The 23,882-nt window shown below is 41.7% G+C and overlaps 1 protein-coding gene and 1 long non-coding RNA gene across 3 annotated transcripts; one reads left to right on the top strand and one right to left on the bottom strand.

The window, feature by feature from the left end:
• Positions 1–9: 9 nt before the first annotated feature.
• On the bottom strand, positions 10–23,772 carry LOC134332954 (uncharacterized). Its single transcript, XR_010015323.1, has 4 exons — positions 23,683–23,772; positions 13,147–13,253; positions 1,632–1,753; positions 10–209 (listed from the first exon to the last, which is right to left on the bottom strand). It is a non-coding gene; the product is annotated as an uncharacterized LOC134332954 (long non-coding RNA).
• ddx55 (DEAD (Asp-Glu-Ala-Asp) box polypeptide 55) lies at positions 2,977–22,285 on the top strand. 2 transcript variants are annotated; one of them, XM_063014799.1, is made up of 14 exons: positions 2,977–3,104; positions 4,178–4,228; positions 4,307–4,393; positions 5,965–6,056; positions 6,138–6,200; positions 8,136–8,285; positions 8,380–8,569; positions 9,918–10,000; positions 10,106–10,237; positions 11,520–11,612; positions 13,157–13,271; positions 15,910–16,078; positions 20,269–20,558; positions 20,690–22,284. In XM_063014799.1, exons 1-14 carry the CDS (start codon positions 2,997–2,999, stop codon positions 20,870–20,872), a joined length of 1,806 nt encoding a protein of 601 aa, XP_062870869.1. In that variant the 5' UTR covers positions 2,977–2,996; the 3' UTR covers positions 20,873–22,284. The 2 variants fall into 2 exon arrangements, with proteins under 2 accessions (XP_062870869.1, XP_062870868.1); XM_063014798.1 differs by having other exon boundaries at positions 5,965–6,200; positions 20,690–22,285.
• Positions 23,773–23,882: the final 110 nt, after the last annotated feature.

The raw sequence follows: 23,882 nt of genomic DNA, 5'->3' as shown, positions 1-23,882 counted from the left end.
GTTGAGTACTTACTTTAAATATTAAGACGGTCCTAATCTTAATCATGGTGGCACGGTGGCTTAGTAGGTAGCACTGTCGCCTCACAGTAAGAAGGTCAAGAAGGTCCTGGGTTCAATCCCCAGGCCGGCCGGTCCGTGTCCTTTCTGTGTGGAGTTTGAATGTTCTCCCTGTGTCTGCGTGGGTTTCCTCCGGGAGCTTCGGTTTTCTCCTACAGTCCAAAAACATGCAGTCAGGTTAATTGGAGACACTTAATTGCCCTATAGGTGAATGGGTGTGTGTCTGCCCTGCGATGGACTGGCGCCCCATCCAGGGTGTTACTGTGTGCCTTGCGCCCATTGAAAAGCTGGGATAGGCTCCAGCACCCCCCTCCTCGCTTTAGTTTTCAACTCCTTGCATCTTTCCCAATTTTCCCCCAATCTAGTCGTATCCACTTAGCTAATTGCATTATGCTTCCTCTCTATTGATGCTGATCCCCACTTTTGATTGAGTTAAGCGAGACCGTCACACTCCCCCTCCGACTGCAACTTTTCACCTGCACAAGGTGAGGTCATATCTGGACAGCTTTGTGTACGGAGAGCAGAGGTCATAATTGCACCAGTTATGAGGAGTCCCTTTCCGGCTTCCTCCTGAATGAACAACAGCTGAACATTGTTCATATAGCCGTACCATTAAAAGTCCATCTACCAAAAATGTTGCATCTTAGGATTTACAGGTATAAACAACAGTAATACAAATTAGAACAAAATGCTTTTATTGTTATATACACCAATCAGCCATAACATTAAAACCACCTCCTTGTTTCTACATACATTGTCCATTTTATCAGCTCCACTTACCATATAAAAGCATTTTGTAGTTCTACAATTACTGACTGTAGTCCATCTGCTTCCCTGCATGCTTTGTTAGCCCCCTTTCATGCTGTTCTTCAATGGTCAGGACTCTCCCAGGACCACTACAGAGCAGGTACTATTTGGGTGGTGGATCATTCTCAGTATTGCAGTGACACTGACATGGTGGTGGTGTGTTAGTGTGTGTTGCGCTGGTATGAGTGGATAAGACAGCAATGCTGATGGGGTTTTTAAACACCTCACTGCTGGACTGAGAATAGTCCACCAAGCAAAAATATCCAGCCAACAGCACCCCGTAGGCAGCGTCCTGTGACCACTGATAAAGGTGACCAACTGAAACAGCAGCAATAGATGAGCGATCGTCTCTGACTTCTACAAGGTGGACCAACTTTTAAAAAGTCCAGCAGTGCTGCTGTGTCTGATCCACTCATACCAGCACAACACACACTAACACACCACCACCATGTCAGTGTCACTGCAGTGATGAGAATGATCCACCACCTAAATAATACATGATCTGTGGTGGTCCTGGGAGAGTCCTGATCATTAAAGAACAGCATGAAAGGGGGCTAACAAAGCATGCAGAGAAACAGATGGACTACAGTCAGTAATTGTAGAACTACAAAGTGCTTTTATATGGTAAGTGGAGCTGATAAAATGGACAGTGAGTGTAAAAACAAGGAGGTGGTTTTAATGTTATGGCAGATCAGTGTATATCAATAATATGACCCTATAAATGTGGGCAGTTCTGGTAGATCCTCGCTCCCTTTTCTTCAACTTACTTTCTTTATTCCTATTTCTCCTTTTATTCATGCTTGACACTCCTCTTCAGTCCTTCTTTAATCTTTCCTCCTCTTCACTTTCATTACCTTTCCTCTTGACTCTTACTCACTATTATAAAGTGCTAAAGTAGATAAAAGATAATAAAAAGCAAAAAGAAATAATGAATTAGATGATCATGAAATGGTAAATAAATTCCGCTGTGCGCTCAAGTGGCACAGTGGTCTACTCGCTAGGTCTCACAGCAAATCCAATCTGGCTGGGAGCTTACACAGGCATGTCACTTGCGAGAGTCCACCACCGGCAGGTTAAAAGATGGGGCACTCCTCTGTCAGTGTGGGGGTCTTGCTGTTGGTACGATTCCATTTGGTGCTCAGGTACAGTCAAGCTGGAAAGTCTGCACACCCCATCACCTTCTCCATGTTTTATTACATTACAGACTCATTCTATAATAGATTGAGTTCATTTTTTGTCACAAAATTCTACACAAAATAGCCCACAGTGACAAAGTGAAAGCAGGTTTTTAGATATTTGTGCTAATTTATTAAAAATAAAAATGTAAAATATCATATGTACACAAGTGTGCACACCCTTCGATATGACACCCAAAAGTGAGCTGAGGTGCATTTGGTTTTCACTGATACTGCCTGAGATGTTTCTACAATTTAACTGGAGTCCACCTGTGGTAAATTCAATAGACTGGAAAACCTGCTCCAGAGCACTCTGGGCCTCAGACTGGAGTGAAGGTTTACCTTCCAACATGACAACGACCTGAAGCACACAGCCAAGAGAACAAAGGAGTGGCTTCGGATAAAGTCTGTAAATGACCTTGAGTGGCCCAGCCAGAGCCCAGACCTGAATCCAATCAAACATCTGTGGAAGGAGCTGAACATGGTTGTGTACCAACACTCCCCATGTAACCTGACGGAGCTTGCGAGGATATGCCAAGAGGAATGTCCAGAAACAAGTGTGCCAAGTTTGTAGCTTCTTTCCCAAGACGTCTTAAAGCTGTAATTGCTGCCAAAGGTGCATCAAGCAAGTATTAGGCTACAGATGTGTACAGATATGTAACCCCTGAATAAACTATTTTTGTCAGTAAAATAAAATTGCATATTTTCTAAACCCTGTTTTCACTTCGGAATTATTGGTAATTGTGTGTAGATGTTTAAGGCAAAAAATGAACTCAATCTATTATAGAATGAGTCTGTAATGTAATAAAACGAGGAGAAGGTAAAATCATGGGGACCGTATGACCGATCAGAAAGCGGAACACTGTATCCGTTCAGTGTTTAAACTACGACCGCATATTCGGCTGCACAGAAACAGACAGCATGTGTATGTAACCAGTAAGCGACTCAAATCTAAACATGGAGAATGTAACAGATGGAAAATGGGAAAACTTACCTATTAAACTTAACGACAGCATATTAACGACTTTAAACAAACTGGGATTTACATACATGACTCCAGTTCAGGTAATGTTTAGTTCTGAGCTAACTAAGAGCATTGCGTTCTGTACATCACATAGTGCTGAATAGCATTTGTAAAGCTATACATGAATTATGGTCATGTAGTTGTTTTTTAAACGACTTATTATATTTAAGTCAATAAAACCAATATTAAAATAGCAAAACTATATTTTTTTGCTATTAAAACAATATATCACTGTATTAATATTAGCAAGTAGTTGAAGAAAATCACTTACCATATAGAAGCACTTTGTAGTTCTACAATTACTGCCTGTAGTCCATCTATATCTCTGCATGCTTTGTTAGCCCCGTTTAATGCTGTTCTTCAATGGTCAGGTCCACTACAGAGCAGGTATTATTCGGGTGGTGGATCATTCTCAGCACTGCAGTGACACTGACATGGTGGTGGTGGTGTGTTAGTGTGTGTTGTGCTGGTATGAGTGGATCAGACACAGCAGCGCTGCTGGAATTTTTAAACATCTCCAACAGCCACTGATGAAGGTCTAGAAGATGACCAACTCAAACAGCAGCAATAGATGAGCGATCGTCTCTGACTTTACATCTACAAGGTGGACCAACTAGGTAGGAGTGTCTAATAGAGTGGACAGCGAGTGGACACAATATTTAAAAACTCCAGCAGCGCTGCTGTGTCTGATCCACTCATACCATCACAACACACACTAACACACCATCACCATGTCACTGCAGTGCTGATAATGATCCACCACCTAAATAATATCTGCTCTGTAGTGGTCCTGGGAGAGTCCTGACCATTAAAGAACAGCATGAAAGGGGGCTACAAAGCATGCAGAGAAATAGATGGACTACAGCCAGTAATTGTAGAACTACACAGTGCTCCTATATGGTAAGTGGAGCTAAAAAAAGTGGACAGTGAGTGTAGAAACAAGGAGGTGGTTTTAATGTTATGGCTGATCGGTGTATTACTATGAAAGTGTGTCAACCTATGTGATGTACAGCAAACCATGATTTTACTTATTAGCCGCTTTGGCAGACTTTATAATTACTTTCCACCCAGCTGTGCTATCTTATAATGTCTGATCGATATATTTTATTTGTAGGCTGCCTGCATCCCGCTCTTCATGAACAATAAAGATGTTGCTGCAGAAGCGGTAAGTGCAACTGTGATATTGGCCATCACTTAAAAGTAATAAAATAGCAGTATTTGACATGACTGAAATTATTCTCAGGTTACTGGCAGTGGAAAAACTCTGGCCTTTGTCATTCCTGTGTTGGAAATCCTCCTTAAACGTGAGGAAAAACTGAAGAAAATGCAAGTAAGTAAGAACATTATTGCAGAAGAATATTATACACAGTCTGGCTACGAGGCTGAAACTATCATTAATGAATAATAAGTTGGTTTAGCTGTTTCAGCCTCATCTATTGCATTAAACCATACATACAATCAGGGACTATCCATAAACAAACACCCTTAGTAGAGTGTGTTGTATTAAAAAGCTCAGAGACTTTAATGTAGCACATAACAAGAGCTTCATTGATTAAGCTTTTATAATGATGTGGAATTTGTTTTGGGATTTATGTAGTTTGGGTCCCTTGGCTTCAGTAAAGACAAAGCATTGTGACAAGTTTTGAGATTGTCCTTTATCTTTTAGTATGACTATACCCTTGGTATACTACACTGATCAGCCATAACATTAAAACCACCTCCTTGTTTCTACACTCACTGTCCATTTTATCAGCTCCACTTACCATATAGAAGCACTTTGTTTCTGTTTCTCTGCATGCTTTGTTAGCCCCCTTTCACGCTGTTCTTCAATGGTCACAGAGCAGGACATATTTAGGTGGTGGATGATTCTCAGCACTGCAGTGACACTGACATGGTGGTGGTGTGTTAGTGTGTGTTGTGCTGGTATGAGTGGATAAGACACAGCAGCGCTGCTGGAGTTTTTAAACACCGCACTGTCACTGCTGAACTGAGAATAGTCCACCAGCAGGCTGAAAAGGTATGTAGAGAAAGAGATGGACTACAGTCAGTAATTGTAGAACTACAATGTGCTTCTATATGGTAAGTGGAGCTGATAAAATGGACAGTGAGTGTAGAAACAAGGAGGTGGTTTTAATGTTATGGCTGATCGGTGTTTAGAATGGGAGGACCTTGATTGCTGATTTGAACCCTGTTCAACAACATTGAGATTGAGATTTGGAATGCAATCTGGGAGCCAGGTCTTTTTGACCATAGTCAATGCCAGACCTCACAAAGCAAACACAAGAAGGACCAAGCTTATATTGGTAGCTTTGGATTTCTGGACGTCATCTGTTTTTCTGTGCGCAATGTATATGGGTGAATGACATATCTCCTGTGGTGTGACTGTAATAAGAATAAAGTATAAAATATAAACATTAACACCTGGAACTGTTTATAAATGCTTTTAGCATTATTTTACACATATTTACTATATTCACTGTAAGGTTTTAGAATGCACAAGACTCCTACAATAATAATCACTGCAAATAAAAATGCTGTCATGTGGTGTGACATCACTTCAAATTAAATGAAATGGCTTTTATCAAGGTAGAGTTAATCCAAACTCGTAGTTTTTTTTTAAAAACAGTAAATAATATTTTAATATTATTAAAATATGTTCTTTTTATTCATCGGATCAGGGCGTGTCTCTCGCATATATGCACTCGCCTAGTGTGGGTGACAAAATGCATATGGCTGCTGCCCACGTGTTGGAGGGGGCGTGGGTTAGCTTCGTTCTCCTCAAATCGGAGCGGGGGTCGGCATTATTGGAGAGGAAGCGTGACGCAATCGGGCAATTAAAATTTTATATATAAACGAAGGATGTTACTTTTGTGTCTATCTTTTTTTTTTTTTCTTCTGCAGGTTGGTGCTTTAATCATCACACCCACTCGAGAGCTGGCATTACAGATCAGTGAAGTAATGGGCCGGTTCCTTGAGACATTTCCTCAGTTTAGGTTTGTTGTAGCCATAATGATTTTTATTAAACAACCGTCACGAGGTGATGCAAATGTATCATGTATTTCTCTCTATCTTAGGCAAATTCTTTTGATTGGTGGAAGTAACCCCATTGAAGATGTAGAGAAGTTTAAGACCCATGGGTAAGTGGTGATTCTAGTTTTTGACTGTTTATGCCAGACCCCCCCCCATTTGTATTTGGTGCCTTCTCTGGTACAGACCGGTACAGACTCTGGTGCTGACCGGGAAGGGTTGCAGTTGTCACACACACCCTCTGACACATGTGCAGTACTGACCGCACCTTGTTACCTGCATTGAGGCGGGCTCATATTATGCACTGATCTGATTGTTTATCGATCAGCCAGCAGAGACCGCAATCGCAGCATTCATAAGAAAACCCCTTACAATCATTGTCCCTCCCCTTACAGACACACAGCCAATCGTGTGTCTGTGTAGTTGCCTGGTCGGTTGAAAGCAGAGCCGAGATTCAAACTCTAGCGCTCGAGGTCTCAGCACTGGTGGGCAAGTGTGTTTCACCGCTGCGTCACTTGAGCACCATTTTATTGTGCTTTTTCAAATGTAATTATAATTGTAGGTTTAATTAAATATAGACCAGTGCATCATTAAACAAATGACGTGTCTGAAGATATGGGAACATTAAAACCACCTCCTTGTTCCTACACTCACTGTCTATTTTATCAGCTCCACTTACCATATAGAAGCACTTTGTAGTTCTACAATTACTGACTGTAGTCCATCTGTTTCTCTACATACTGTTTTAACTGTTTTAGGTGGTGAGTGATTCTCAGCACTGCAGTGACACTGACATGGTGGTGGTGTGTTAGTGTGTGCTGTGCTGGTATGAGTGGATCAGACACAGAAGCCCTGCTGGAGTTTTTAAACACCGTGTCCACTCACTGTCCTCTATTAGACACTCCTACCTAGTTGGTTCACCTTGTAGATGTAAAGTCTGAGACGATCACTCATCAGCATTGATGTGTCTTATCCACTCATACCCGCACAACACACACTAACACACCACCACCATGTCAGTGTCACTGCAGTGCTGAGAATGATCCACCACCCAAATAATACCTGCTCTGTGGGGGTCCTGACCATTGAAGAACAGGGTGAAAGCAGGCTAAAAAGGTATGTAGAGAAACTTGTAGAGCTACAAAGTGCTTCTATATGGTAAGTGGAGCTGATAAAATGGACAGTGAGTGTAGAAACAAGGAGGTGGTCATAATGTTATGCCTCATCTGTGTATTTGGATTCAAATTAGGTGTAAACAAAGTGTAATTTTAGTAAAGGCAGAGCTTAGAATAACAATGACTAAAATGGGTTGTGTTTCAAACTGGAGACTATGTCAATAAGAAGGTCCTGGGTTTGATCCCCAGGCAGGGTGGTCCGTGTCCTTTCTGTGCGGAGTTTGCATGTTCTTCCCGTGTCTGCGTGGGTTTCCTCCGGGAGCTCTGGTTTCCTACCACAGTCCAAAAACATGCAGTCAGGTTAATTGGAGACACTGAATTGCCCTATAGGTGAGTGTGTGTGTGTGTGTGTGTGTGTGTGTGTGTGTGTGTGTGTGTGTGTGTGTGTGTGTGTGTGTGTGTGTGTGTGTGTGTGTGTGTGTGTGTGTGTGTGTGTGTGTGTGTGTATGTATGTGTGTCTGCCATGCGATGGACTAGCGCCCCGTCCAGGGTGTGACTGTGTGCCTTGCGCTGATTGAAAAGCTGGGATAGGCTCCAGCATCCAGCGACCCTAATTGGATAAGCGGTTAAGAAAGTGAGTGAGTGAGTATGTCAATTCAGGTACACTCCCGTGTTCCTCTCCTCGGCCACTCGCCTAGTCTGGGACTTTACACACACTTTTGATCTGTGTGTACACACATTTTCAGTTACATTCATTAACAGCAACAATTTCCCATACATGTATAATTGTAACAGGACTGTGTTGCGGGTTGCCAGTAGCCTGCAGGACAGAGGCTGAGAACCATAGTGGTAGATTTAGAAACAGTATAGTAATTCTTTATTCCAGCATAATTCTGTGGAACCTCTGTGGTCCGTTTTTTTTTAATGCAGGGCAAACATTGTGATTGGAACTCCTGGGCGGCTGGAAGACATGTTCAGGAGGAAAGCTGATGGTCTGGACCTGCCCAGCTTTGTAAAGGCTCTGGATGTGCTCGTTCTGGATGAGGCAGACAGACTACTGGACATGGGCTTTGAAATGAGGTGTGTTTTGTCACTGTGGAGCAGTTACAATGACGATCACCTTTTACTCCGTCTTGGGTAACAAAATGTTTGTCTTTGTTGTGTTTGGTCTCAGCTTAAACACTATTTTAGGGTATTTGCCCAAGCAGAGGCGTACAGGACTTTTCTCAGCTACACAGACTCAGGAGCTGGAGAAACTAGTGAGGGCGGGACTCCGAAACCCTGTTCGTGTTACAGTGAAAGAGAAAGGAGTGGCTGCTTCCAGCATGCAGAAAACACCAGCAAGGCTTAGTAATTACTACATAGTGAGTATTGTGACAGTGATTAAACCAAAACAGCTCTGACCCTATCCCTATCTGACCTTCTATCATATAGAAGCACTTTGTAGTTCTATAGTTACTGACTGTAGTCCATCTGTTTCTCTACGTACCTTTGTAACCTGCTTTCACCCTGTTCTTCAATGGTCAAACCTCAATTAGACGTTTCCTATAACCATCTACCAGTCTCTGACATCGACTGGGTGAAAGTTTTTCCGACTTCTCCATACCTCACCCCACAGCATTTTAATAGGATTAAGATCCGGGTTTTGACTTGGCCATACCAGAACTCTCCATTTCTTTCTTTAGAGCCATTCCTTGGTGGATTTACTGGAATGTTTTGGGTTGTTGTCATGCTGCATGGTCCACCTCCGCTTCAGCTTCAGTTTTTGGACAGATGGTCTTACATTTTTCTCAAGCACCCTCTGATAGAGTGAAGAATTCAGGTGGATTCTATAATAGAGAGCTTACCAGGCCCTGCTGCTGCAAAGCAGCCCCAAACCATGATATTTCCACTTCCATACTTCACAGTTGGTATGACGTTCTTGTACTCAAATGCTGTGTTTGGTTTCTGTTACTGTGCCCAAATAATTGAGCTTTGGATTCACCTGTCCAAAGCACATTGATCCAGAAGTCCTGGTCTTTGTCTAGGAGTTCTCTGGTAAGCTTTAGTCTTGCCCTGATGTTTTTTTGACAGCAAGAGTTTCGCACACATTCCATGAAAATCAAACTTGTCTCTTTCTGATGGTAGATGCATGTACCTTGCTATCAACTGTGGCAAGAGCTAGCTGTAGGTCCCGTGATGACATTGTAGGATTATTGGAGACTTCTTTACGCATCTTGCGGTCTGCTTGTGGGCTGAACTTGCTAGGACGGCCTGACCTGGCCATGTTGGCAGTTGTTTTAAATGTTCTCCACTTGTAAATGATGGTAACACCATGGTATTAACACTCACTTTAACAATCAATAGCAAACCAAACTAATGTCTGAGGTTGAACTAAAACTCCAATGTTCTCTAATGATGGTCTAATCATTGCAGCTGATGTGGTGCGCCTGATTCTAATTTTAGACATTTTAAGTAATAAATGTGGGAGTGTCCTAACTTTTTCCTCACAAAAAATTTAAATTTTTGTTCATTACATTTTACTTGTGTTTAAAGGTAATTTTTTAACATTTTTGTTGTTAAGTTATGTAAGCTCCATTTCTCAGTACTGTTCAAATGAAGCTCATATGTTCAAAAAGACTAAGGTTCTCATGGGGTGTCCTAACTTTTTCACATGACTGTATATCAATAGTCATTTGATGTTCTAATTAATAACTGATTTTTATCTGGTAGATGTGTAGAACAGAGGAAAAGTTTAATACGCTGGTGGCGTTCCTAAGACAACACAAGCATGAGAAGCAGCTCATTTTTTTCAGGTACTTATTAAACAAAAAAAATCAACCATAATACAGCCAGTCTGTACCTTTATTATCACTGTAGTGTTTTTATTTAAATTTGATTTAAATTGTTTTATTCTACAGCACATGTGCCTGTGTGGAGTACTTTGGTAAAGCTCTGGAGGTTTTAGTCAAAAATGTCACCATTCTTTGCATCCATGGCAAGATGAAGGACAAAAGAAACAAGATCTTTTCAGAGTTTCGGGAGCTAAAGAGGTAAAAAAACACCTGGTATGGTATTGACCCCCATGCTTCATTATTTACAGTGTTTACTGTCATAAAAGTAAAACATGAATATATAATATATAAAGGAAAGATTGGAAGGACACAAGTGTACACTGATCAGCCTTTGTAGTTCTACAATTACTGACTGTAGTCCATCTGTTTCTCTGCATACTTTGTTAGCCCCCTTTCATGCTGTTCTTCAACGGTCAGGACCCCCACAGGACCACTACAGGACCACTAGGCATTATTTGGGTGGTGGATCACTCTCAGCACTGCAGTGACACTGACATGGTGGTGGTGTGTTAGTGTGTGTTGTGCTGGTATGAGTGGATCAGACACAGCAGCACTGCTGGTGTTTTTAAACACCTTACTGTCACTGCTGGACTGAGAATAGTCCACCAACCAAAAATCTATCCAGCCAACAGCGCCCCGTGGGCAGCGTCCTGTGACCACTGACGAAGATCTCAAAGATGACCAACTCAAACAGCAGCAATAGATGTGCGATCATCTCTGACTAGGTAGGAGTGTCTAATAGAGTGGACAGTGAGTAAACACGGTGTTTAAAAACTCCAGCAGCGGTGCTGTGTCTGATCCACTCATACCAGCACAACACACACTAACACACCACCACCATGTCAGTGTCACTGCAGTGCTGAAAATGGTCCACCACCTAAATAATACCTGCTTTGTAGGGGCCCTGTGAGGGTCCTGACCACTGAAGAACAGGGTGAAAGCAGGCTAAAAAAAAAGTACATGGACTACAGTCAGTAATTGTAGAACTACAACGTGCTCCTATATGGTAAGTGGAGCTGATAAAATAGACAGCGAGTGTAGAAACAAGGAGGTGGTTTTAATGTTATGGCTGATCTGTGTATGTGCCGTGAGCTTGACATTTCATTTCACCCCCAACCCCTCTCCTCAATTCAGTCAGCATTCAATTTCATCCTAATGCTGTTCATTGGGTTTAGGGTCAGGGCTTTATGCAGGCCACTAGAGGCCCTGAGTTACAGACGACCGGATCAGCCTGTCATACTGTGCCATCCAGTTCTCAGTTCTGCACTATACCTGTTCTATTCACTTTCTCTGTTGCAGGCTGCAGATGTTTTTTTTTTTCTTCATTTCTTACATTTTTTTTAATTATTTTTATTATTTCTTTATTTATTTGTGAGTCTTGTTCTACCCTGGTCAGGTTATTTTGAATGAACGACTATGTTTAAAAATGATTAAAGATGCTTAGTTAATCTAAATGTTTACTATGTTTCTTATGTTGCAGTGGAATACTGGTGTGCACTGACGTAATGGCTAGAGGCATTGACATCCCAGATGTTAACTGGGTGCTGCAGTACGACCCACCAAGCAATGCAAGGTAAAAACAAGAATTCTTCCTAACATTACTTACAAATAACAGTTATGGATGCACAGATGTACTCTGAAGTATTTTGATACAACTGTGTGGCTTAAAAATTAAGTTAATATTGAATTGGCCTATGCTGCTCATGTTCCCGCAACTGTTTACACCAGTTATGTTCATAACCACAATTGGACACTGCAGTCATGTCAAAGACATTTAATATTAAACATTCATACTGGTAGACAGCTGGTATCTGATAGCACCTGTTAGTGGGTGGGATATATTAGGCAGCAAGTAAACATTTTATCCTCAAAGTTGATGTGTTAAGCAGGAAAAATGGACAAACGTAAGGATTTGAGCGAGTTTGACAAGGGCCAATTGTGATGGCTAGACGACTGGGTCAGAGCATCTCCAAAACTGCAGCTCTTGTGGGGTGTTCCTGGTCTGCAGTGGTAAACTGGCGACAGGATCATGGGCGGCCAAGGCTCATTGATGCACGTGGGGAGCGAAGCCTGGCCCGTGTGGTCCGATCCAACAGACGAGCTACTGTAGCTCAAATTGCTGAAGAAGTTAATGCTGGTTCTGATAGAAAGGTGTCAGGATACACAGTGCATAACAGTTTGGTGCGTATGGGGCTACATAGCCACAGACCAGTCAGGGTGCCCATGCTGACCCCGTCCATCTCCGAAAGTGCCAACAATGGGCACGTGAGCATTAAAACTGGACCACGGAGCAATGGAAGAAGGTGGCCTGGTCTAATGAATCACGTTTTCTTTAACATCACGTGGATGGCCGGGTGCGTGTGCGTCACTTACCTGGGGAACACATGGCACCGGGATGCACTATGGGAAGAAGGCAAGCCGGCGGAGGCAGTGTGATGCTTTGGGCAATGTTCTGCTGGGAAACCTTGGGTCCTGCCATCCATGTGGATGTTACTTTGACATGCACCACTTATCTAAGCATTGCTGCAGACCATGTACACCCTTTCATGGAAACGGTATTCCCTGATTGCTGTGGCCTCTTTCAGCAGGATAATGCGCCCTGCTACAAAGCAAAAATGCTTCAGGAATGGTTTGAGGAGCACAACAACGAGTTTGAGGTGTTGACTTGGCCTCCAAATTCCCCAGATCTCAATCCAGTCCAGCATCTGTGGGATGTGCTGGACGGACAAGTCTGATCTATGGAGGCCCCACCTCACAACTTACAGGAGTTAAAGGATCTTGGTGCCAGATACCACAGTGCACACCTTAAGGGTCTAGTGGAGTCCATGCCTCGACGGTTCAAGGCGGGACCAACACAATACTAAGATTTTATGCCTAATCGGTGTATGTCTGGGTTATTACCCTAGCAACAAAGCTGCTGGAGCAAAAGTGACACTGTTGTCCTTCTACAATGACTAAATGTATGCTGTTTAATATTCTGTTAGTGCATCACTACTGCTGTACTCCACCTGCTAAGTACATCAAAAAAATATTGATTGCATCTAATTTAATGTAAGGTTGATGTCATCCCATTCTATTGAATTTTGAATATAAATGACCGTGTTTACCTTTCCTTAGTTCATTTGTCCATCGTTGTGGGCGAACTGCTCGTATCGGGAACAAGGGCAACGCGCTTGTGTTTTTGCTGCCAATGGAGGAATCCTACATCAATTTCCTGTCAATTAATCAAAAAGTAAGTAGTATGAGTAGTAGTACTAGTGGTAAGTAAGGCTGAAACATGCTTCATCTACCTACAGTGTATCACAAAAGTGAGTACACCCCTCACATTTCTGCAGATATTTAAGTATATCTTTTCATGGGACAACACTGACAAAATGACACTTTGACACAATGAAAAGTAGTCTGTGTGCAGCTTATATAACAGTGTAAATTTATTCTTCCCTCAAAATAACTCAATATACAGCCATTAATGTCTAAACCACCGGCAACAAAAGTGAGTACACCCCTTAGTGAAAGTTCCTGAAGTGTCAATATTTTGTGTGGCCACCATTATTTCCCAGAACTGCCTTAACTCTCCTGGGCATGGAGTTTACCAGAGCTTCACAGGTTGCCACTGGAATGCTTTTCCACTCCTCCATGATGACATCACGGAGCTGGCGGATATTCGAGACTTTGCGCTCCTCCACCTTCCGCTTGAGGATGCCCCAAAGATGTTCTATTGGGTTTAGGTCTGGAGACATGCTTGGCCAGTCCATCACCTTTACCCTCAGCCTCTTCAATAAAGCAGTGGTCATCTTAGAGGTGTGTTTGGGGTCATTATCATGCTGGAACACTGCCCTGCGACCCAGTTTCCGGAGGGAGGGGATCATGCTCTGCTTCAGTATTTCACAGTACATATTGGAGTTCATGTGTCCCTCAATGAAATGTAACTCCCCAACACCTGCTGCACTCATGCAGCCCCAGACCATGGCATTCCCACCACCATGCTTGACTGTAGGCATGACACACTTATCTTTGTACTCCTCACCTGATTGCCGCCACACATGCTTGAGACCATCTGAACCAAACAAATTAATCTTGGTCTCATCAGACCATAGGACATGGTTCCAGTAATCCATGTCCTTTGTTGACATGTCTTCAGCAAACTGTTTGCGGGCTTTCTTGTGTAGAGACTTCAGAAGAGGCTTCCTTCTGGGGTGACAGCCATGCAGACCAATTTGATGTAGTGTGCGGCGTATGGTCTGAGCACTGACAGGCTGACCCCCCACCTTTTCAATCTCTGCAGCAATGCTGACAGCACTCCTGCGCCTATCTTTCAAAGACAGCAGTTGGATGTGACGCTGAGCACGTGCACTCAGCTTCTTTGGACGACCAACGCGAGGTCTGTTCTGAGTGGACCCTGCTCTTTTAAAACGCTGGATGATCTTGGCCACTGTGCTGCAGCTCAGTTTCAGGGTGTTGGCAATCTTCTTGTAGCCTTGGCCATCTTCATGTAGCGCAACAATTCGTCTTTTAAGATCTTCAGAGAGTTCTTTGCCATGAGGTGCCATGTTGGAACTTTCAGTGACCAGTATGAGAGAGTGTGAGAGCTGTACTACTAAATTGAACACACCTGCTCCCTATGCACACCTGAGACCTAGTAACACTAACAAATCACATGACATTTTGGAGGGAAAATGACAAGCAGTGCTCAATTTGGACATTTAGGGGTGTAGTCTCTTAGGGGTGTACTCACTTTTGTTGCCGGTGGTTTAGACATTAATGGCTGTATATTGAGTTATTTTGAGGGAAGAATAAATTTACACTGTTATATAAGCTGCACACAGACTACTTTTCATTGTGTCAAAGTGTCATTTTGTCAGTGTTGTCCCATGAAAAGATATACTTAAATATCTGCAGAAATGTGAGGGGTGTACTCACTTTTGTGATACACTGTATATATATACGTATATACACAGTATATATATATATTTTTTTTATTTTTTTATTTTTTTTTATTTTTTTAACACAAAAAGTGAAACCAGCATTGTTTTGCATAGTTTGTACCTACCTCAGACATAAAAGGGCATTCAATATTTAGATAAATAAAAGATAAGCACAAATACAGTATTAAAAATTTTTTTTACAAGAAATAATAAAAAGAAACTTGGTCATAATTTGTGTTCAATTTTATTTTACATCGTGGGTAGAGTGTATCGTTACATTTCTAGTTTTAACCGCTGTGCCACCTGAGACCGCTCAGGTGGCACAGCGGTAAAAACTAGAAATGTAACGATACACTCTACCCACGATGTAAAATAAAATTGAAGTTTTGTATAATTCGTGAGAATATTTTATGCTTCCTCAAGTAAGGTTCTTGTAATGAAATAATAATAATAATAAAAATATTAATATGGCGCCCAGGTTGCCTCCGGTCGGCTGGGCACCATCTAGCGGGCATAATTGGCAGTGCCTGCAGCGTATCTACAGGCTGGGGGCCGGACAATGTGTGTTTGGTGTTCATACGCTGTGTAAGGACCCTGATTGGCAGAAGAGACGCCTGTGTAGAGTGCATGGGCGAGAAGAGGAGGGCTGTGCACATGTCGGAAGAGAAGTGTACAGCGACGTGCTCTCCTCGGATTCAATCTGGTATCCCTCAGCAGCGGAAGACAAATTGAGTTTGCTAAATCGGGAGGAAAATGGGGAGAAAATGCATAAAATAATAATAATAACGGTATGACTTTTGGATTGTAACATCCTCCCAATGACTATCTTTCAGAACAATAACTTGTTACAACAACAACAACAAAAAACAGTGATAGTGGTTTTGTTTTTTTCTAATGATGATAATTGAGAAAGTTGGATAAATAAATGAATGTGCTGTTCCGCAGTGTCCACTTCAGCGGTATCCTCCAGTGAAGGATGTGGTGGACGTGTTGCCCAAGCTAAAAGCTCTGGCTTTAAGGGACAGGGCTGTTTTCGAGAAAGGCATGAGGGCTTTCGTGTCTTTCGTACAGGCCTATGCAAAGCACGAATGCAGCCTAATTTTTCGCATCAAAGGTCTGTTTGTATTGACGTCTTTAATTCTTTATATTCTACACTCACTGTCCATTTTATCAGCTCCACTTACCATATAGAAGCACTTTGTAGTTCTACAATTACTGACTGTAGTCCATCTGTTTGTCTACATACTGTTTTAGCCTGCTTTCACCCTGTTCTTCAATGGTCAGGACCCCCACAGGACCACTACAGAGTAGGTATTGTTTGAATGGTGGATTATTCTAAGCACTGCAGTAACACTTACATGGTGGTTGTGTGTTAGTGTGTGTTGTGCTGCTGGAGTTTTTAAATACCGTGTCCACTCACTGTCCACTCTATAAGACACTCCTACCTAGTTGGTCCACCTTGTAGATGTAAAGTCAGAGACGATCGCTCATCTATTGCTGCTGTTTCAGTTGGTCATCTTCTAGACCTTCATCAGTGGACACAGGACGCTGCCCACTGGGTGCTGTTGGTTGGATATTTTTGGTTAGTGGACTTCTCAGTTCAGCAGTGACAGTGAGGTGTTTAAAAACTCCATCAGCGCTGCTGTGTCTGATCCACTCATACCAGCACAACACACACTAACACACCACCACCATGTCAGTGTCACTACAGTGCTGAGAATCATCCACCACCTAAATATTACAGACTCTGTAGTGGTCCTGTGGGGGGTCCTGACCATTGAAGAACAGGGAAAAAGCAGGCTAAAAAGGTATGTAGAGAAACAGATGGACTACAGTCAGTAATTGTAGAACTACAAAGTGCTTCTATATGGTAAGTGGAGCTGATAAAATGGACAGTGAGTGTAGAAACAAGGAGGTGGTTTTAATGTTATGGCTGATCGGTGTATGTAACGTCTTGCTTTAGAGAGTTGGCATAGATACTGCTGACAAAATTATAAAACCAGAACACCAGCAATTTCATTCATGTATGTGGTACTTCCTTAGAAACTCCTCTTGTTAAAACATTTTAAGTAGTGGTACCTTGTAACTCGACGTCCCCTAAATTCGAAATATTTGAAACTCGACACTTTTTGTGGAGAAATTTGTACCCTTAAACTCGACATTTTACCTTAAACCCGACGTGTTCAGCCTTAAAAAAAATTATTTATTTAATTTCTAATTAACAATGAACAGCCACTTTGTTCTAGTGATGGGTCGGTCACGAACGATCCGGCTCTAAGAGCCGGCTATTTAAAGTGAACGACGGGATCCGGCTCCTCATTGGGAGCCGATTCGTTTTTTTACGTTTTTTTTCTGTCAAAACCGCACGTGATTGGTCAAGATACGTGGTGGCGTTTGTGTTTACACTGAGCAGGAGGGGAGGGGTTACACACACACAGCAAGCACACACACACAGAGACAGCGTGCACACGAACAGGAGAGAGAGAGAGAGAGCGAGAGCTCAGCGCTTTACGCAGCCAGACATTACACGCTGGAAAGGTGAGTAAAGTTTGGACACGAGAAGCCCCTTTTACAGAGAAGTTCAGACCCACTTGGGAGACCAAGTGTTCAGTCTACCCACATCTTATACATGTGATGGCACACAGACTGTGTATCTGTCCCCTCAGAGAGAATCTTTTTTAACAGGGCAGATCATAACAGAAATGAGAAACAGGATCAACCCATCAAAGATGAGCTCCTTGGTTTTTCTGAATGCCAATCTTCACTAAATACTTACAAATACTGTCACCTGGATGCTGATTTTTCTTTTTGTTTTGCACATTTTCATTTATATTTTGTTGAGTGATGCTTCGTTGATGATGTGTTGTTTCACTCTAGATGCTTGTTTATTTTGTTTTGTTTATTAGGATTTTAACGTCACGTTTTACACTTTTGGTTACATTCATGACAAGAACATTCACCTCACTTGCATGTCTTTGGACTGTGGGAGGAAACCGGAGCACCCGGAGGAAACCCACGCGGACACGGGAAAGACATGCAAACTCCACACAGAAAGGACCCGGGCTCTTCGCCTGGGGATGGAACCCAGGACCTTTTTGCCGTGAGGTGACGGTGCCAACCACTTAGCCACCGTGCCGTCCCACTCTAGATGCAAATGTACAAATAATATACACAATCAGATCTTTTTGTCTAACTGAGATGGGTCTTTGTTTTTGTATTTTATAATTTATTGTTGGAGCACTCGGTTTCAGGTTGAGTATATAAATAAAGCCATTTAAATAATAAACATTTGATACAATGTTTTTTACATTAGTAATTCATTTTACATGTAATTTGATAATAAATTAATTTAAGCAACAAAAAAATCTAAGGAGCCACTTGGGAGCCGAAAGAGCCGGCTCTTTTTAGTGAGCCAAGCCAAAAGAACCGGCTCTCTAAAAGGAGCCGAAATTCCCATCACTACTTTGTTCAGCGCCCGGCTTGAGCGGTGCTGTGAAACATCATCAGAGTGCGCATATGAGACGAATCTGCATTATAGCTGGGGGTTCTGAGAAATTGTGAAAATCACCTTTTCCGCACTGTCGCCTCACAGCAAGAAGGTCCTGGGTTCGATCCCCAGTTGGGGCGGTCCGGGTCCTTTCTGTGTGGAGTTTGCATGTTCTCCACGTGTCTACATGGGTTTCCTCCGGTGGTCCGGTTTCCTCCAACAGTCCAAAAACATGCAAGTGAGGTGAATTGGAGATACAAAATTGTCCATGACTGTTTGATATAACCTTGTGAATTTATAAATCTTGTGTAACGAGTAACTACCGTTCCTGTCATGAATGTAACCAAAGTGTAAAACGTGACGTTAAAATCCAAACAAACAAAAATATTGTAAAAAATAAAGCTTAATGTGGATTATTGTACTAAATGAACGAGACAGAAACACTAAACTTAATTATTACTGCTCATAAGTTCTCTCCACTAATGAAATTCCTCACTCGTTGTTTTAGTACAATAAGTCTATATAAAAACACTGAAATACAATTAAAAACTGTTAAAAATCAATATAAAAATACAATAAAACCTCCTCTTTACCTTTACTTTATTGTTTACTTATGATTCTTTATGTGGAGACGCTCTTGGAATACCGTATTCCGTTTAGTAAAAGCGCACTCTAATGCGGTGCACAAACGGTAAAATAAAGCGCAAAAGCTATTTTGGCATTACACATGTGAATGCGCCTTTACTGCACGGAATACGGTATTAAGAAGTGTAAGAAAACACTTAGTAAACATAGTGTGTTTTATTATAACTGTTTTTCAATTATATTTCAGTGTTTCTATATTTTATTTGTGTTTTTTTTAGTGTCCAAAGGTGTCCAAAACGACCCAATTATTTTACATTTGCAAAAATACCTTGAAACTCAACGTCTTTTAAACTTAATGCCCACTGTTTATTTAAATTTTGTATTTACGCCGATCAGCCATAACATTAAAACCACCTCCTTGTTTCTACACTCCATTTTATCAGCTCCACTTACCATATAGAAGCACTTTGTAGTTCTACAATTACTGACTGTAGTCCATCTGTTTCTCTGCATGCTTTTTTGCCCCCTTTCATGCTGTTCTTCAATGGTCAGGACCACTACAGAGTAGGTATTACTTGGGTGGTGGATCATTCTCAGCACTACAGTGACAATGACATGGTGCGTGTGTATTAGTGTGTGTTGTGCTGTATGAGTGGACTGGAGTTTTTAAATACTGTGTCCACTCACTGTCCACTCTATTAGACACTCCTACCTAGTTGGTCCACCTTGTAGATGTAAAGTCAGAGACGATCGCTCATCTATTACTGCTGTTTGAGTTGGTCATCTTATAGACCTTTATCAGTGGTCACAGGATGCTGCCCATGGGGTGCTGTTGGCTGGATATTTTTGGTTGGTGGACTGTTCTCAGTCCAGCAGTGACAGTGAGGTGTTTAAAAACTCCAGGAGCGCTGCTGTGTCTTATCCACTCATACCAGCACAACACACACTAACACACCACCACCATGTCAGTGTCACTGCAGTGCTGAGAATGATCCACCACCCAAATAATACCTACTCTGTAGTGGTCCTGTGGGGGTCCTGACCATTGAAGAACAGCATGAAAGGGGGTTAACAAAGCATGCAGAGAAACAGATGGACTACAGTCAGTAATTGTATAACGACAAAGTGCTCCTATATGGTAAGTGGAGCTGATAAAATGGGCAGTGAGTGTGGAAACAAGGAGGTGGTTTTAATGTTATGGCTGATCAGTGTATCCTCTTCTTGTTTGTCAGATCTGGACTTTGCCTCATTAGCACGTGGGTTCGCTCTTCTTCGTTTGCCTAAAATGCCCGAACTGAGAGGAAAGACATTCCCCGACTTTGAAGAGATCACAGACACAGACTCAATCCGCTACAAGGACAAGAACCGAGAGAAGCAGAGACAGAAAATGTTACAAGAACAAAAGGAGAAAGAGAAGCAAGAACCATTCAGGAAGAATTTTATCAAAAACAAATCCTGGTCCAAGCAGAAAACTAGAAAGGACAGAAAGAAGAAGGTGGCTGCTAAAAGAAAACTGGATGAGGTTGGTTTTGAAACACTTTACAGAAACAGTACTATGCTCACAGTGTCAGTAAAACATGGTGCATTTGTTTATGCAATGCAAAGGCAGATTGTAAAGCTATCCAATGTAATGTCTTTTTTTTTTGGTTACAGGACTCAGACGTTGATGACAATGACATCAATGAGCTTTTAAATGACACACGTCTTCTTAAAAAGCTTAAGAAGGGAAAAATCAGCGAGGAAGACTTCGAAAAGCAGATAAATGCAGGACCGAATTCAAAGCATAAACGAGCCGGTCCATCTCATGAGGACAGTTTAGAGGAGGAGAGTGACTGAACTGCAACAATGTAAATGAATAAACCTGAACTGTTCTAGAAATCTCCACTCTGTTGCAGTATGAAGGTAATGTATCATTACTGACTGATTCTGTGAGGTTAAAATGTTTGCAACTGTAATGTAATCATCCTTTCACAAAGGTTTTGTATGTATTTAAATGCATATTGAAAAGAATGAGAATTTAACTGCTCAATTCATATGTTCATATGACAGGATGAACCTGAGATATTTCATGTTTTGTCTGCTCAACTTCATTTCATTTATTAATAAACACCACACTTAAAAGACGTTTTGGCACTGAGGATATTTAGTGTTTCAGCTTTTATTTTGTCCCATTCTTCCTGCAAACACGTCTTAAGATGTGCAACAGTACGGGGTCGTCGTTGTCGCATTTTTCGTTTTAAAATTCTCCACACATTATCTATTGGGGACAGGTCAGCACTGCAGGCAGGCCAGTCCAGTACCCGTACTCTCTTCTTCCGCAGGCATGCCTTTGTATTGTGTGCAGCATGTGGTTTTGCATCAATCTTGTTGAAAAATGCATGGACGTCCCTGGAAAAGATGACGTCTTGAAGGCAGCATATGTTGCTCTAAGATCTCAATGTACTTTTCTGCATTAATGCTGCCATCACAGCAGTGTAAATGAATAAACCACTGCCAAAAAATTTTGTATGGAAAAAGGATAATAGCAATTAAAATCTACTTTTGATCACCAGCACAAATTTGTACTGTTTAGATTATTTTCGTGTCATGGTTGGGCTATTTGTTTCATGATTGTTGTTACTCAGGAAACTTCTGCGGGTCCACAGAAAGAGAATAGATGTGTTTTGGCATGCACCATGGCTGTTTGTCTTCCTTTGGTCAGGAGGGCAATTTCTGCAAAACAGCCCAAACAACGAGAAACGGCTGGAACCAGGAATTTCTTTGTGTTTTTCTTAGTGAAACTGCCTTCCAGCTTTCCAACAATAAGATGACCACCTTGTCTTTGATGAAGACATGAACATGTGGGCAGCAGGAGCATTTTGAAGGGTAATAGTTCCTTCCAACAGAAGCGAAGAAAGTAATGAATCTCTCGCCTGATGCATTGCCGTAAATGTCTTGAAAATCAGTAATGAATATATCAGTGTTGTGCGTGAACGAGTTCAAAAGAACGCGTTCATTGAACACGCTCATTTTTTCGTGAACGTTGAACTGAACGCAACACATTTTTAATAAAGAACTTGAACGTGAATTAGTTCACATTATGTGTCATGAACGGCAGACATCACTGTAAATGAACGTTGGAATTTGTTTTCCATTGAAAACTGAGTGACATCTGTTTTCTCTTTTGAAACGCAACGAGAGAAAGTTCCTCCCTCCTGTATTCTCGCTGGTGCCGCTTAAATCATGTATCACCAGACAGAAATGGTTTTGACATTGTGTGCGCAATGCATCGCAGTTTCCTTAAAAATAAAGTTTTTTGTGCCTTTGAGTTTTGCCTTCATTACCTTCATTCAATAGTTTCATTTCATACACACACATATGTATATATAATATCATATATATCAAATAATATATACATATTTCATATTATATATTCTTTTTTTAATTAAATGCTGGTAGATTTCATTGCACTAAGTATAGAACTGGTCTACCTTGTCTGTACTGCTGCAAGTTTCATCACCTGGTAAGAAACCCACAATTGCAGTGTCATGAGCAAATGTCTACAATGAGCAGTTTCAAAGAACGTATAGTGATTTCTAGCTTGTAGTGTGAAAAAAAGTATTTATTTGAATATCTCACGAAAAAAGTAAAATGAACTGAACTTTGAACTAGTTCAGAATTAAAATTGTGAACTTTGAACGTGAACTGTTCACTTTGAGCATGTATGAACTGAACTTGAACTAGTTCAGAAAAGCTGTGAACTGGCACAACACTGATGAATATACACTGATCAGTCATAACATTAACACCACCTCCTTGTTTCTACACTCACTGTCTATTTTATCAGAAGCACTTTGTAGTTCTACAATTACTGACTGTAGTCCATCTGTTTCTCTGCATGCTTTGTTAGCCTCCTTTCATGCTGTTCTTCAATGGTCAGAACCACCACAGGACCACCACAGAGCAGGTATTATTTGAGTGGTGGATCATTCTCAGGACTGCAGTGACACTGGCATGGTGGTGGTGTGTTGGTGTGTGTTGTGCTGGTATGACATAGCAATGCTGAACACCTCACTGTCACTGCTGGACCGAGAATAGTCCACCAACCAAAAATATCCAGCCAACAGCGCCCCATGGGCAGCGTCCTGTGACCACTGATGAAGGTCTAGAAGATGACCAACTCAAACAGCAGCAACAGACGAGCGATCGTCTCTGACTTTACATCTACAAGGTGGACCAACTAGGTAGGAGTGTCTAATAGAGTGGACAGTGAGTGGACACGGTGTTTAAAAACTTTAGCAGCGCTGCTGTGTCTGATCCACTCATGTCAGCACCATATCAGTGTCACTGCAGTGCTGAGTGATTCAATACCTAAATAATACCTGCTCTGTGGTGGTCCTGTGGGAGTGTCCTGACCATTGAAGAACAGCAGGCTAAAAAAGGTATGTAAAGAAATAGATGGACTACAGTCAGTAATTGTAGAACTACTAAATGCTTTTATATGGTAAGAAGTGTATTTTTTCTTATTTCAGTAATATTACGCAGATGTTTAACACCAGGTTAGACAACCTGTCCCCTGCAGTTTTGGATCTAATAAGTTTTAAGAAGTTTCCATTTTATCCCCAAAACCACTAAAAAATGTGATGTGGTTAGTAAGAAATACCTACAAAAGTCATCGAGTTCAATCATTTACTGCTTGTAACTCAGCGGTCATAAGCTGGACAGTGTGCCGATCCATCGCAGACCTAGCCGATCACGTCTGTGAAGACTTGTGGCCGGCTGACAGCACAACTGACATCCGAACCCTGTTCTAAGGAAAAGGATCACAACTACAACTCTATCCCAGTGTAACTGACTTCAGGATTGT

This window comes from Trichomycterus rosablanca, chromosome 18, assembly GCF_030014385.1.
Source record: "Trichomycterus rosablanca isolate fTriRos1 chromosome 18, fTriRos1.hap1, whole genome shotgun sequence".
NCBI lineage: Eukaryota > Metazoa > Chordata > Actinopteri > Siluriformes > Trichomycteridae > Trichomycterus > Trichomycterus rosablanca.
This window is presented reverse-complemented; position numbering and strand designations above follow the sequence as displayed.